Genomic DNA, 15,504 nt, shown 5'->3' on the forward strand with positions numbered 1-15,504 from the left:
AGTAGGCAAAGTAGAACACCTTCCCCCTCCTAAATGGCTTCCCCAACCCCACCTTATTCCAAAGCCTACAAAATGCGCCCCCCCCCCCCCCCCACACACACACACACACCTGCCACTCTCCTCCCATTTGAGTAAAACAGTGAATCAAAAATTAAAAACAGTATTTCAACTAAAACACTTACGTGAAGCGAAATACTGGGTAGTTATAATTAAAGTTTTATAAATAGGCTGTTTAGGTTTTTATGTAGGTAACGCCATGTAGCGCTCTACATGAAAATCACTGACTGTGCTGTGTGCAGTCTGTGGCTGGTTTGCATTGTTGGAATCTGCTATTTTAGTCTTGGGCAGTTGGCTGTTAACAGCGCGTAGCATTGCGCAGTTGGAGGTGAACCGCCAGCAGTGGTGGATGTTGGGAGAGAGCGGAGTTTTGAGAGCGGGTGATCTGGACGTGTGTCCATCAGAGACAGTAAATTTGTAAAACTGGATGTCAATCTTTCATTCGCTAACTATGCCTATCAGTAGTTAGTGCCTTCAGTAGTTAGAATCTTTTATTTAGCTGGCAGTATTGGCACTCGATGTATTGCAGTAGTTCGAACAACCAAGATTTTTGTGAGGTAAGTGATTCATGAAAGGTATAGGTGATTGCTAGTCAGGGCCATTCTTTTGTAGAGATTATTGGAAGTCAGATTGCGTTGCGCTAAAAATATTGTGTGTCAGTTTAGTGTTGATCAGAATAAGTAAAGAGCGAAATGTATGTTCAGTTCTGCTCAGCTGTTTGAAAATCAAATAACTTAAGGGGTTTACCAGCACAGTAATTCAATAATTTTTCTAAGGGGACGTTTCAGTTTCCCTATTTAACACGTCATAACACGGAAACTAATTACCGTACGAGTACCAAACTCTACAGCATTAATGTCAAGGACGTGGGGAAGAGAGAGCACGCAGAATAAATTCAGTTGGGACACTTAATGTGCTGCTACGGTACATCATCATACCATTACATGCCGGTACCGTTACTGCTACAAAAGGCGCTCAATATGGCGCCCATCAGTGTCCAGAAGTGTCTGAAAGCGCAGGCGTTCTGCACAGCAGAGAGAAGCTTGTCTGTAGGTATGCTGGCTACCTGTCTTGATACACTGCACTTCAGATCAGCACATGTCTGAATGTTCTCACCTAAACCCTGTGCTTCAGGTAGCCCCACAACGAGAAATCACTGGGAGTGAGACCAGGTGATCGTGCCGGCCAAGAATTTGTAAAAGATCGGCTGATAGTTCGATAGTTTCCAAATGTATTTCGGAGAAGCAGGTGAACCTCACGAGCTATGTGCGGTGGCGCCCCATCTTGCATGAAAACTTTGGTTTAATGCGTCTCTCCTGTAGGGTGGGTATGACATGCTGGCAAAGCACATTGCAGTGACGCTGGCCAGTCACACTACACGTCTTTGGTCCTTGAGCGCCAACGAGTTCAAAAAAGAATGTGCCAATGGTGAATGTAGCTGTGAAGCCACACCATACGGTGACACTTGCACCACACAGAGGAAATTCATGCACAGTGACTGGAGGTGAAGAGCTGCACACTCAGCAGTTGTGTGTGTTCACCTCTCCTGTCAGGAAAATGAGGTGTTTGTCGATAGGATGGTCCAGTTGATCCTCATCAATTTCAGTCATCCTCACAAGAAAGTGGACAGCGAAATCAACACGTTGTGCGTCCCGTGCTGCAGGCTGTTTTACGGTGTGGATGATCTTTTACAGATATCACCTGAGAAAGATTCCGTACAGTGGACCACAGGATGTTCTACTGTCGTGGCACACAACGCGCACTGCCTGACGATCGGGAATTCCGTGCAGCGTTGTCTGCCATAGCGACAGCGATTTCATCAACCACCTGTGGTGCAATCGGTCGGCCACCTCTTCCCGGAACGACGCCCACTTCTCCAGTCGATTCGAACTTCATCATGCTCTGCACAGCAGGTGGAGAAAGAGGATCGTTCTGTACTCGTTTCATCCGGCGATATTCTCTAAGTGCAGCTGCAGCATTACTGTTGTTTTGACAATACCCGTTCACCAATAATGCGCTGCTCCGTTTGTCCGAGCTCATGTTGACGTGTCATTAAGTGCACTGCGGCTGGTCAGGTGTGTGAGACTACGAATCACGGTGACTGATCACTGCTCCTGGTGGGCCATAGTTTGAACTGGACGGTGGCGCTATGACGCGTGAAAATCATGTATGCCGTACTCTGGACATTAATGCTACCAAGTTTGGTACTCGTATAATAATTAGTTTCCGTGTTAAATAGGGGAAGTTTAATTATAACCTCCTGGCATAACCTTAAATTTTCCCTAATTTATCCACACATGAAAGAACAAAACCAAGCCGTTTCTTTTGAGATTATTTAACTAGTAAAGCAATTTCTTATCTTCAGAATAAAAACCCAAGTCAGTTAGTGAAAAAACTGAGTTACGTCACAGCAAATGAAATATCAAATACTGTACAGAAAACCAGAAGAAGAATGGACAGTTAATTTCAAAGAAGTATATAAATTTGAACATCCATTTATAGATGTAAACTAATGAAATTTACTTTCTTAGTGAACTAAATTCTTACCTTTCTTACTTCGTTTTTAGGTAAGTATAGCAGAACGCTCAGTGACTATCAGAGGTCTGCAGTCATCGACATCAGGGCCACACGAAAACTACTCCCGCTGCTATGTAGTAAGTGGTATCCTTTACTCAGACCATTTACATTCAACCAAAACTTTTATTAGTTTATTTAAATGAGTTTTCCTCGTTTTATGTGCAGATTTGTCTTATTTTAGGAAAACCGGACAAGTGCGAGCAGTACCTACGCCCTGAGGGGTCCCTACAAAGTTATATATACAGATCTGTAAGTTTTGATGAGCGAGTTTGCGAGTATGACAGTACCTTTATTCCACTGGCTTACAGTTGGAAACTTAGCGATCATAGTCCTTGGTGTATGAGAAACCTTTAAATTGATACCTCTACGTGCTCCTGCGAAGGAGTGTCCTAACAGATGGACAGGGACAAAATGGCTAGATGGCAAGACATCTTTTTCACAGCGGCAAGATGCATCACTTTATTGTAGCTCAGCCAATCAAAATAAATATTTATAAATTACACACAGACGTTCCACCTTCCTCGTAAATGCAGACGTATTACTGAAAGCCAGATCAAAATCTCTCTAGCAGTTCCTGACATTGACAGATAACGAATGCAATGTGAATCTATAATGACAAATTTTGTGATGTAATTACGCATGAGTTTTTCCGGTTGTCAGCAGTTGATCCAGTCCTGTATCCGAGGCTGTTTGTGGGTTCAACCCCTGACTGCATTACGGGTGCTGCGCTGGTTAAGTCGCGTGATGGGTCTGGGTTGCCAGTGTCGATTCGAGGTGTCGCGACCTGCCGATTTTCTGTCGGGGTTGTCTCCCTTAGGGAAGCTGGCTTCACCTCGCCCCTAGAGCCGTTCCTACACACACTGTCTGGCTCCTCAGTCGAGACCACCCCAGCTAGGGTCACCGTACGAGTAGCTACACTACCGTCGGCGCGGCTCATGACTTCGGCACGGATATGAAGGTGCCGTCAGTAAGAAGACGTCGAAAAGGCTGGAAATGATTTTGTTTGTGAGTTCGGAACAGGCAACAGCCTAATCCTTGAAATGATGATGATTACACATTAACTGTTTTCAGGTCTCTTTACTTGTGCTGTGAAATCTCGCTTCTTTCCAAGTGTCACGACTAGGCCAGTGGGAAGTACCCCATAGGGTTTGATGAAAGTTTGTGAGTACGAAGAAATGACCGTATCTTTGGATTGCATCAGTGTTTAAAATTTTTACTCTTACAAGGGACCGTAGTCTTTATTATTTCACGTAAGTTTCAACTTGCGACGTCTTTCCGTCCTTGACAGCAATACAGACACAAGTTGACCGTCTGAGTCTGCTGGTTCCGTTTTTAGCGATTGACGCACGGAACCATAGAAATCAGTATTCTGTGCTCTTTCATTTTCTGCATAACATCTACATCTTTATCAATACTCTGCGAATCACGGTAAAGTAGGTGGAACGCGGCAGGGTAAGTGCAAGCTGCTATTTCCATATTTTTATCTGTTCACTCTATGCAGGATGGACATGTAGGAGCTGAAGAACTTTTCAACATTCCTGTTATAGTTTTTCGCCATTAAAACAAGCCTGCGATCATTCGCGTCACCTTTCCCTTATTGATAGTATTTCCAAACCAGAGAACCATTCCTGACTCACTGCAGAACGGAGAAAGAACGCTTAGCTTCTGCAACAGTTGTGGGTTGTGGTAGTTACATCAGGATAGATTTAATTTCTTATCTACATTAGTTCGCTGGAAGCATAAGGGACATAATATAAGAAAAGCTATTTAAAAACTTAACAGTACATGGTACACTTTTAACATCTTTGAAAGCGGCGGCAGACATGAAAATAGGTTATATTGCTCCATATTCGTCTGTAACATACTTCCCTCATTGAAACAAGGTGTTTAGTTGCGAATAAATGATTTGAATCATTGTATAAAAATGTCTTTTTAAGTCAAGTTATGGTCAGCCTCTCGTCCTCGCGAAGATCGTTGAGGAGTCTCTGCTGTTTTAATTCGTTTCTTGCATAATTTAAACTGAATGGTTCATGTTTCACACATGTTGAAAGCTTCGAAAAGTATTTGTCGCCCGATTCTTTGATGGCAGCTACTACCTCTGAGAGCAACTGAGCGATACGTAGCAGTTACGAGACAGACACTGGTCTCGCAATCAGGACGACGACGGCTCGCAAGGAAACCCTTGACCGCGCTTCCATGCACCACAGACGGGTGGTAATTGTAATTTGAGAGGGGAGGGGTCAGACAGCATGATGCTACGGAACGTAATTGAACTGGTTAGTTGACGAGTAACAACAGTGCTAAATTGACATTTCGGCAGAAAGGAACCCAAGGAATTTCGCAGAGTGAGAAAGAAATGGCAGACGACATAGCGTTTCTGCAAGATGAGTCAGCGAAATATGTGGGGTCGTATACGCTCGACTGTGCGGACAATGTACATAAGTGTGCTTAACAAGTGAAAGCGGTACTGAAACAGGTGACGAGCTATGTAGTTCGTCATCCTTGTCGGACAGGGAGCCACAAATCCCATCTCCAGTGAAAATTGCGACGTGCTGAATGTGGAAATCAAATCAGGATCGAAGATAGAGTTTACTGATATAAAACCTAATAATTCAGAAATATAATGAAGATGACAAATACATGACGTTACGCTGGACAGATGTACCGATTTTGGAGGACAGAACCTGAACCTGGAGGTGGCAGTTTAAGGAGGATACGACGTTCGTCTCCAAAGCAACAGAAACAGTCCAGTCAAAGTGAGTACGAACTCCCACATCTATAGAACATTTACGTAGACTTACGATAGTGGCTTCAATTCGTATAGCAAACTAATGAGTCGTATAAATGCATTAAAAGTAAATCAAATTGCAGACTAATTCTGAATTATGTACCGAGCAAAAAGCGAGCAGGAACTCGTTTCAAAGGAAACACTGTCGCAGTTACCAACTAGAAAAGAGCATGTAATATCGGAATTTGATAGAGCAAGGTCGCTTGGATCTACAGTTCACTATTGGTGTCTGCAAATGTGGGCACTAGAAGCGTTTGAAATGATTGGCCTGGACAATTGCAAAGCTTCTATATCTTTTATCGACAGTCTTAAGTCCTAACATGGCATTTCATCCAGGCATATTAATACATTTGTCACACGTAAGGACATAGACGACAATAATAGTGTATGTCAGAACGCACAAAAGTTTATGGAGGAAATGAACATGTTTATAACATAGCAGGGAGAGGAGAAAGAAAATGTTTGGAACAGTGACCGGAGTCAGTTGAAGTATGAAATGTCTTCATCATCAACACTGTCTCACAGAGCAGAGAAAACTGCATCTAATATGTTGCAGTCTGTACATAGCTCTACCCAACAACACAACTGATGTGCCTTTATTAAAGGAGGAAGGAAGACTAGCAAACAAGTTGTACATCTGTTTTTAACAGGCACAAGACATTTTCTGCGCAAATGTTTCAAAGAAACATTAAGCATGCTGTCCACGAAACACTCATCTGGAGGCAGGCAAAAGTTGAAAACTGAGTAAAGAACACATGAAATGTTTTCTAACTTCAATCCTTGGCGAACAATTAAGAAGTGAAAAGAGCATGTTGCTTTGTGATTTCTGGTCAAGTCATATGGGTCGAACCTTCTAGATGAAAGCTAAGATGTTATGCTGAAGATATTGCTTCTGAAACCAACAAAATATTGCCAGCCTCTAGATCCTTACTTCTTTCGGCAATATAAGATCTGTATTAGACGGATTTCTGATTTTGAAAAAAGACAATTGGCCAAACCACTAGTGAAGATAAATGATATTTGAGTGCATGGGTGCGATAGTGATTTTGAGTGTAAAAACATGGCTTTAGTGGGGTCTGCACATTGTTTTAACCAATTCACTAATGGAAGTAGGTATTTCGATAGAAGTCCGAAGATTGTGTACGTGTTCACACTGATATTTACTTGTTACCACTACACCAAATCTTAATTTTCAATATGGTGTGCAAAGAATATCTTCATTGAGCGCACCAATAAATTTAAACAATTTCAACTTCCTTTACATATAACAATCCTGTTACCTTGGCGTGTTCTGTCTGCTTTCGTTTACGAACACAGCGTCGTCTGATAGCTAAAGCTGACCAGATAATTCCGATGTTTTTGCGACAGAATGTTTTCCAAAGCCAAGATTTCACCTGACTGATCGATTTTACTATTTTTTAATTGTAATGTATCCTGTATTTGGTTTCTTTCTTTTGGGTTCCGGGGCCTTAATCGAGAACCTAGGGTAATGTATTGCCCAAGAGTAGTTACGACCCTGGGACCATTTTAGGGATTGGGTTGAACACAATGGTGCAGGTTTTTTGCAATGTAGCTTGCAATGACAGACTGCAATGCGCCCCAAGGCCTAGGTTAGGTTGAAATGTCAGAGTTTTGGTTGTGAGTTGAAGCCAACTAACGTGCGATTATGAGAATAATTCTTGTTATGTCGGATATTTGATTTCGATAAATGTTTTATGTCCGCCGTTTTGAAACCGTCGTAAGCCAAAACAATGGGTGGTGGTGGTGGTGGTGGTGGTGGTGGTGTCGGCAGGTTCAGTATTTCTCATTAAGTACGCCACTCACCTGTCAGCGACGGTGGTCCAGTGGTCTTCGTCTGCGCGACGCATTTCTACGCTGTAGCCGGTGACGATGCATCCGCCGTCGTAGGGCGCGCTCGACCACGCGACGAGTGCGCATGCGCCGTGGCAGTCCGGGCCACCGCTCACCGCGCACACACTGGGGCGGCCCTTGGGTGGGTCAGGGGGCCCTGCAACACACCAGTTACCTTGGTGGTTCAGGGCTATCTACACAGGTTGTTAAGCTATTAAAGGAAGCAATGTTCACTTAAGTGGAAATATTTAATAGCTAACAGTGACCAAAAGCGTCATAACTCTAACATAGCGATCACGCAATATTTCACTAATTGGCCTATTCTGCAAGAAAAAAATAATCCAGTTTCACCTGCTGGATAGTTGTATGAGCTAAAATAACGATGTGGTGGTCGTCTCCGTCGTAACGCCTGAGCTTAGTCTCATTGGGCACATGTGGGGTGCTTACTAGCGGAATGGATCACGTGCGAAACAGTCTTTTTAGGGCGCGTAGCTCATTGAATACCATGGATCTCCGTACCTTTGGTGTCTTACTAAATCCTCTTCGACTACACTTTCAAGTATTAAGGCAAGAAAGGGTCCAACATTGTGCTTGGTGGATGGATAATTTGACTACATATATGGTTGCACCTTAGATCCCTTTAGCTGATGCCACAGTCTTATTTTAGATGTGTCAATTTCCAGGCACTGATTTCTACACTGTATTTTTAGCCTTTTACAGTACCCATTTACAACATTTGTTTTACAAATTTTCTAATTTCGGATTTTAGTACGGAAATGAATGAATGTACTGCTCTCTCGTCTGTAAGTAATCTCATAAACCGCGATACCTATCAAGTTTTTATGAGCTCTTTAAGACTCAAATAGGGAGGAGGATGGGTCTTGACCTTTCCTGTTTATTCGCGTGCTACATGGTTTTGGAACAGTGATTTATCATAAATGTCCCCTTCTCAAACCAGTGAGAGTTACGAGAAGAACACAGTGGTAATAGTGTGCCTAATTTTTGGAGGTGGTATAGCCCTGATAAGGTTTTGACAGTGCAAGAGTAAATTAGTGTGCTGAGGGAAGTAGCAGAACAAAGAGACATATTCCGTTAAATACTAATTATTTGTCAAGAAATAAAATTTAATTGTATACATCAATAATTAGATTCTTAATATTTATCACACGAATTGTTACAATGCTGTAAAAATGAATTATAGAGAGAAACACTTTAATGTGGATTTTAAGCAAGTATAGAGCATTCGTGTGGCTAAGTTTAACAACTTATGAAAAGACAGAATTAAGAGAAAAATGAATGAAAATTTAAACAGCAGTGCACGCTGCCCGAGACTCAAGGGGGGGGGGGGCGGGAGGGAGACCACACTATTAGTCCTGGGATCTACCGTAACAACCCAAAAGCATCTGAAGGCTTTATGTGGTAAATGTGAGGAAGTGCCATGTAATAATTTTAGTAATTTTCAATCATATCTTGGCAACGTATCAGTCTCATGAGCAGCACAATAATTACCTCATAATACGGAGATGTGTAGCTATGTAGTTCACGAAACGTAAAAATGTACTGGCTTTGACTACAAGATTAGTTTATATCTAGAATCAATTGCATCTTACAAATAGCAGGGAGAAAAAGCGTAAGGGTCGACTACACAAGTTAAGTGTAGGCTTTTTTGTTGCCTTAGGGCACAAAACATTTGAGGTCATAAACGCCCATCTCAGAACTTAAAGTAGCCAATTACTGAACGAATTTGAAGTCTGACACTCTGAACCTAATCGACTGGAGTAGATGGATAACTAAAAACGACCACTTCCTCTTTGAGGACGTCCGCTCAAACGGTTGAAAATTAAATTTCCTTCGCCTTGTTACTACGATGAATAAAAAGTAAAACGCAATCTACAGCTCGTGCTGTATCTGCTAAAATATATGATAATTCAGATGGCAAACATTCATTGAAACGTAAACGGTTGTAAAATTGGCATTGCGTCAGAAAAATGGGCACTCTCTATGGTTGGTAGCAGTAAGCGCAGAGTGGTGTCGAGTCTCCACTTTACAAATGACTGTGACTGAAACAACAGTACCCAATATGCAGCCTAGCTGAAAGTATCTACTCGCGACGAGAGTGGCAGAGGAAGTCGTACAAGTCGTTGGAAGGTGTATTAATTTCCCAGAGTTTGTGCCCATACAGAAAGACCAGTGTTCATTTCAGAGTGACGCAATGTTCCTATGTGTGGCACCAGAGATCATCTTAAGTGACAGAACAGTTAAAAGTCAGAGTGCAGCCTTGGCAGCTTTATTCGGTCACGCTCTGACATGACCAGGGGTACACACGATCTCATGTTGGCTTCATCATCAGCGAGCGAGTGGAGGCTTTCTTGTATTCTTTGTAATAAGGAGTGCCATGTGTATAGCACACAATCTCTAGATGGTACTACGTGAATCGGAACATAATCCACAATTGAAAGGCCTGTGTCATCAGATGTACTGGTTGGACTCATAGAAGAGAGAATGATCTACAGTAAAAATCGAGCACTGTTCTAGAAGCTGGTATCTAAATTATTTGTTGTCAATGACAAAGACACATCCGTCACCATGGTTAGTCAGAGTTCTCAGTGTAGACGAAGGTGCTGGCTCCAAGTTGCGTACAAAGTTCGGTAAACTTAAAGCAACAAGTTGAATCTTAAAATAGTGTCATTGGGAAGCGAACTAAGTCCAACATGGACCTCTGCATCAAGCCAACGTGGTGGTGAGCTCTCACAAATAGCGAACGTGGCAGGTAACTTAAGGTTCAGCTTCCGAAGCAGTATACGAAAGCAAATTCTGGAAGGCAACAACAAAGTTGCGCTTACCCCGTTTTGGCAGTCAGGGAAGTCATAAAAAAGGATGCATAGGACAGATGGTCAGGCATAGAGGAAAGACGGCAAGCGTACCTGCTGAGGAGAACTTCACGCTGGTATGATAGCAATAGTTCGGCAGTGTCTGCACAGAGACTCTTAACTGGGCTAGTGTAAAAAGCTGCAGTGGCCGAACGTATGCCTCGGTGGTGGACTGTGGAGATGGTGTAGAATAGATGGTCGTGCAGATGAGTAAACGAGACGCCCAAAGTCCATTTTGCATCGGACAAGGGATTGGTATAAGCGGACGAAGATTTTCTGATCTGCTCCCCATGAAGTACAGTTTAAAACGCGTTGGATGTTTAGATAAGGTACCGTGTGCTGCTGAGGACCAACAAAATACCCTATCGAGCGCGAGCACCAAGAGTTTCCTGGTTTCGACAAACTAAAGAACGACAGGACCGAGATGTAAGGATGGTGGAAGAAACACTTTACGCTGCTAGAAGTTTAAACAGCTTTTTAGTGAAAAAGTGGGAGCTGCTGTTGATCCACGAGTAAAACCGGTCGAGATATCGATGAAGTCGTCGCTCAAGTAAACAGGTCCGTTGAGAGCTGCAGTAGACCGCAAAGACATCGACGAAAAGAGCCTGAGATGCCTGGCGAGAGACACTCCGTGACAGGGTTGACTGGTACGGTAAATAGGGCTGCGCTCAGAACAGAGCCCTGAGGCACCTCGTTCTCCTGAATAGAAATATCCGACAACGCTCAAGCTACACGTACCTAGAAAACCTGGCCTTTTAAAAATTCCTGTATAAAATGGGGCAGGCGGCCTCAGCCCACGTGTGCAATGTACAGAGAATGTACATCCTCCAGCAGGTACCGTAAGTCTTCTCTAAATAAAAAAAACACAGCTACAGCCTGGCATTACCGCAGAAAATTATTCATAATATGAGTTTACTGCACGGCGAGATGATCAGCTGCAGAGTGGTGCTTATGAAATTCACATTGTGTACTTGTTAAATTCCGAGACTCTAGCCACCGTGCCAACCGACCGACCACTGTTCATGCATTCAGTCACCTTGTAGACACTGCTGGCGAATAAAATTGGGCGGTAGCGGGGTGGAAGAGGTTTGTCCTTACCAAGCTTGGGTATTTGGATTACAGTGGCATGGCGCCAGAGTCAGGAAAACGCGCTGTCCGTCCACACTTGATAATACGTATGAAGGAGAAAGTGTTTTCTGTCAAGAGATAGGTACTGTTACATCTGAATGTGAATATAGGTCTGACCTGGAGCGAAGGATTGTGACGAGGTGAGAGCATGTTCGAGCTGCCTCATAGTAAAAACAGTATTGTTGCATTCGTGGTTCTGAGAGGGGAAACCTATCTCCTGTGCCGCCTCCGCTCGTTTCCGAGGCAGGAAGGCGGGATGGTAACGGTTGGAGCTCGAGCTCTCTGCAAAGCATCGACCCAAGGTGTATGAAATATCGATACAACCCAGAAGGACATCGTTCGCTGCAGTCAGACCAGGAATTAGGATATGTACCTTGTTTTCAGAAATCCGACAGATTACGCCAAACAGAAGAGGGAATAAAATGGTTAAAACAATTAGTAGGAGAGATCCAATTAGCTTTTTTACTGTCTCTGGTAATGCGAGGACACTTTGCGTACAACAGTTTTTAACGAATACAGTTCCCCTTCGTCGGATGGCATGCAGAGAGACGGAAAGCGCGTCTCCTCACGTGAGCCACGTCATAGCATTCTTCAGTCCATCAGGAGACTGGGACAGGTCGCGTAGAGAAGACGTTCGGGGGATGAAACATTCTGCAGTGGCAAGGATAACATTCGAAAGGTACTCTTTTTGATCGTCACTCTTGTGGAAATGTTTGTCGATGGTTGCTAGTGAAGAGAACAGCCTCCAGTCAGCTTTAGATAGCTGTCAGTTGGTCTTGCATGCAGATCAGTCATGAGTTAGCAGACGAATTACGCACGGGAAATGGTCGCTCGAATGTGTGTCAGAGAATGGACCACTCTAGACGGTGGGAAAGCTGTGCATTGCAGAACAGGGGATCCAGTTCTCAGAAAGCTTATGGAACCTGGAGGAGGAAAAAAAAAACATTTTCACAAGTGTTGAGAGTAAGGTGGTTGAGAGTATCTGCCAGGAAAGAGCCTCTCTGGCAGCTTCTCAGAGAACCCTAAATGGGATTATGGGCGTATAAGGCACCAAGTAGCGAAATGGGTTGAGGGAGCTGAACGGTAAGCTGCAGTTTGTCTGCCGTGGTGGGATCAGATGACAAGGGTATGAAGATATTACAAAGAGAGAAGGTATAACTCGGGAGAGAGACAGCAACGGAGGCGTAAAACAACTAGGCATTGCGATCGCAATAGCAGCTGTAAGTCTGCCTTGTGGGATCTGATGCCACGAATTTTCCATTGGAGGACAGTCGTATTAGAGGAGAGCGATCTCTCTTATAAGGGGGCTGTTACTTTGGGGCTACTGAGTACCAGATATTGCTCCATTGTTTCTTCAGAGGTACCAGTAACATCCCTGGGTCGGGCAGTTGACTCCAGAGTGGACAATCGCTTGGCAGTGAAATGGGGGTCGGCCAGGCAGAGGTGTCGCGCAGCGTCACTATTGGAGAGGGTCTCCGGGTTGGAGAAGGGGAGGAGCGTTTGTCTTTGTTCGACTTCTTAGCACCTTTGCATTCGTCAGACGTGGACTCAAACATTTGCTGATTTTAAGTGCGCGAATTGTTCTCTCGGGAGTATTCCTTTTTAAATTTACGTTCTGGATGCATCACAAGTGCCTTCAGCAGTGTAGTAATCTCCCTCATGCACATCCTTGCCACAAGTTGCGCATTTGGCTGCGTTTTTCAGGACACGCGAGAATGGCCATAACACTGATATTGGTAGCAACACATTGGGTTCAGTGTGAAGAGCCTGACACTGATGACTTCATAACCCGTCTTGATCCTCGACGGGAGCTCCACTTTACCGAAAGTTGAGAAAAGTGTGTGGGTAGGCACTAATTCTGCGTCAGCCCTCTGCATAACCCAAGGGACTGCAGTTACGCTCTGATGAGAGATACAGTGTTGTGTACCTCCCTCAGCCATACCATCAAGCAGCCTACTGTATATAATGCCCCATGAAGAATTCGGTATTCGACGAGTCTGTGCACCAACAGGGTATCCGCGGATGAGTAATTTTAGACAGTTTTTGGCCTTGAAAGGCACTGTGTCTCTAGAAGAAAAGTTCTATTGCATAGCCGAGTGCAGGACTTTAGTGGGCCTACAATTATATCTACACCTTTCTGAATGATGAACAGGTTCACAGTAGGAAAGTTCTGACCACATCCTGTGCGTGACAGAGGTAGCATGGTACAACTCGGAGGTTCGTTGAGTCTTAGATTTCGTTTCATTCCATTTGTGTTTATTAGACGGAGGTTGCGTCGATGGAGTTTTTGCACTCACTGCAGGTGAATCTCCATGATGGCCAGCATCTCCGAAGCACACTCCTTCTGGGGACTCCCACAGAGGGGAGCGCACTCGCCTTTCGTGATTGTTCACACCGCCCGAAATTCAGTCAGGGGGACCAATAGGCATTTGGGAAGGTAACAGCTCAGGCGATCACGTCTCCTTGTGCCTGGACTGTACCAGGGGGCACGCGTGAGCCCTACCTGTCGACATGGGTGCTGGGAGTTATGCATTACTCAGTCGCCCTTGAAGCTTCAAACACGTGAGCCGACCTTTAGGCACGCAAAGAAACGCGAAAAGGGGGACCTCAAACGCCGAAGCAGAGGAAGGACAGGGTGAGTCAGAACACGAAAGGGGAGAGAGAGAGAGAAAAATTAAATCCACCTAGGTCTTCCGATACTTTTGCAAGTTTCGGTTTCCCGATTGTACACAAGACATGGTTTTCAAGGGAGGGGAGAAAGAGGAGGAAACAAAAAAGTTGCGACTCCACTGTGCGGAGTCTAGGGGGTGTGGGGAACGCCTAGATTTAATTTATTGGAAAGATACTGGGGAAACTGCAGTTTGTTAAGGGAAGATGTTGCTTTGGAAGTACTAGCTTGGTCCGTGCTGGAATTCTGCTGAAGTTGTGGAACTGCTAGGTCGTGTTAATGGAGATATCCAGCACAGGGTGACGCGAGTGGCCAAACGTTTGTTTCGTAGCTAATAAATAGCGAACAATATTAAACACTTTTTAGAAATACAGTGCATATCTCGTGAAAACCTACTTGAAAAATTCAATGAACGGTCTATCAAGGCGAGAAATACAAATATTCTTCAGTCCACTACTGTCGCCGTCAAACATATCGCGAAGACAAATTTGACCGATAACTGTTGGCAGAGAGGCGTGCAAGCAATTCTTTTCCTACGTTTCACCCGCGGATGGAATGTAATGAACTTTCATATCACTTTTCCGACTGGTATGATGCGACAAGCCACAAATCTCTCTTCCTGTACCATCACTTCAGAATACAGTAACACTAACACCCCACGCCCTCTGTTGGCTGTATTCTAGTATCCGTCTTCCCCTGAAATTTTTACTCTGTAGCTCCATCTAGTACAATGCACGTTATTTCCTGATTCTTAACGTGTATCCTAACATCCTGCCCCTTCTCGTGTTTACCATTTGTTCCTCTCCTCGCCGATTCTACGGAAGACCGTATTCCTTACCAGCCCATCTAATTTTCAGCATCATTCCACAGCTACACATCGCATACGCTTCTATTCTCTTTTCCGGTTTTCCTCACAGGTCGTGATTCACTTTCATAGAATGCTGTGCTCCAAACGTGGATTCTCAGAAATTTCTTCTTCCACCTAAGGCTTCTGTTTGATGCTAATAGACATCTCGTAACAAGAATGCAATTTGCCTGTGCTAATCTACTTTTTGTCTTCCTTGCTTCATCCGTCGCGCTTCTGATTTAGCAGAATTCCTTCACTCTTCTTCGCGGTCCTCAATTCTGGTGGTAAATTTCTTACAAATCTCCTTCGAGCTACTCCACATTAATTTCGTCTTTCTTCTATCTACTTTCAGACAGTATTCATTGCTCTCTAGACTTAACCCCATTCAGTACGTCCCGTATTCTTCCTCGCATTCAATGAGGATAGCGGCTTCAGGAACGACACTGATATCCTTTCGCCTTTAATTTTAATCCCACTTTCAAACCCTTTTATTTTCGTCATTACTACTTCGATTTATACAATGAACAGTAGAGGAGAGAGATTGCATTCCGGTTTTAAACCCTTTTTAATCCGAACACTTCCGTTTTCCAGTTGCTGTTTTTTCCCTGCTAACATACCTGGCACAACAAAAAGTAGCCTGAACAGCGTATAATTGTATAGCCACAAAAATGTTGCACGGCATATTGAAGTATTGCTGAAATAAGAGAGACTGCGACCA

At 43.9% G+C, this 15,504-nt stretch overlaps 1 protein-coding gene across 1 annotated transcript in view; it reads right to left on the minus strand.

The window, feature by feature from the left end:
- The window catches only part of LOC126188350 (titin homolog), a 1,721,077-nt gene that overhangs the window by 18,007 nt on the left and 1,687,566 nt on the right, over positions 1 to 15,504 (minus strand). The window contains exon 50 of the mRNA XM_049929949.1: positions 7,247 to 7,430. Coding sequence (XP_049785906.1) covers positions 7,247 to 7,430 — 184 coding nt within the window. The remainder of the gene's footprint in view (positions 1 to 7,246; positions 7,431 to 15,504) is intronic.

This window comes from Schistocerca cancellata, chromosome 5 (genome assembly GCF_023864275.1).
Source record: "Schistocerca cancellata isolate TAMUIC-IGC-003103 chromosome 5, iqSchCanc2.1, whole genome shotgun sequence".
NCBI lineage: Eukaryota > Metazoa > Arthropoda > Insecta > Orthoptera > Acrididae > Schistocerca > Schistocerca cancellata.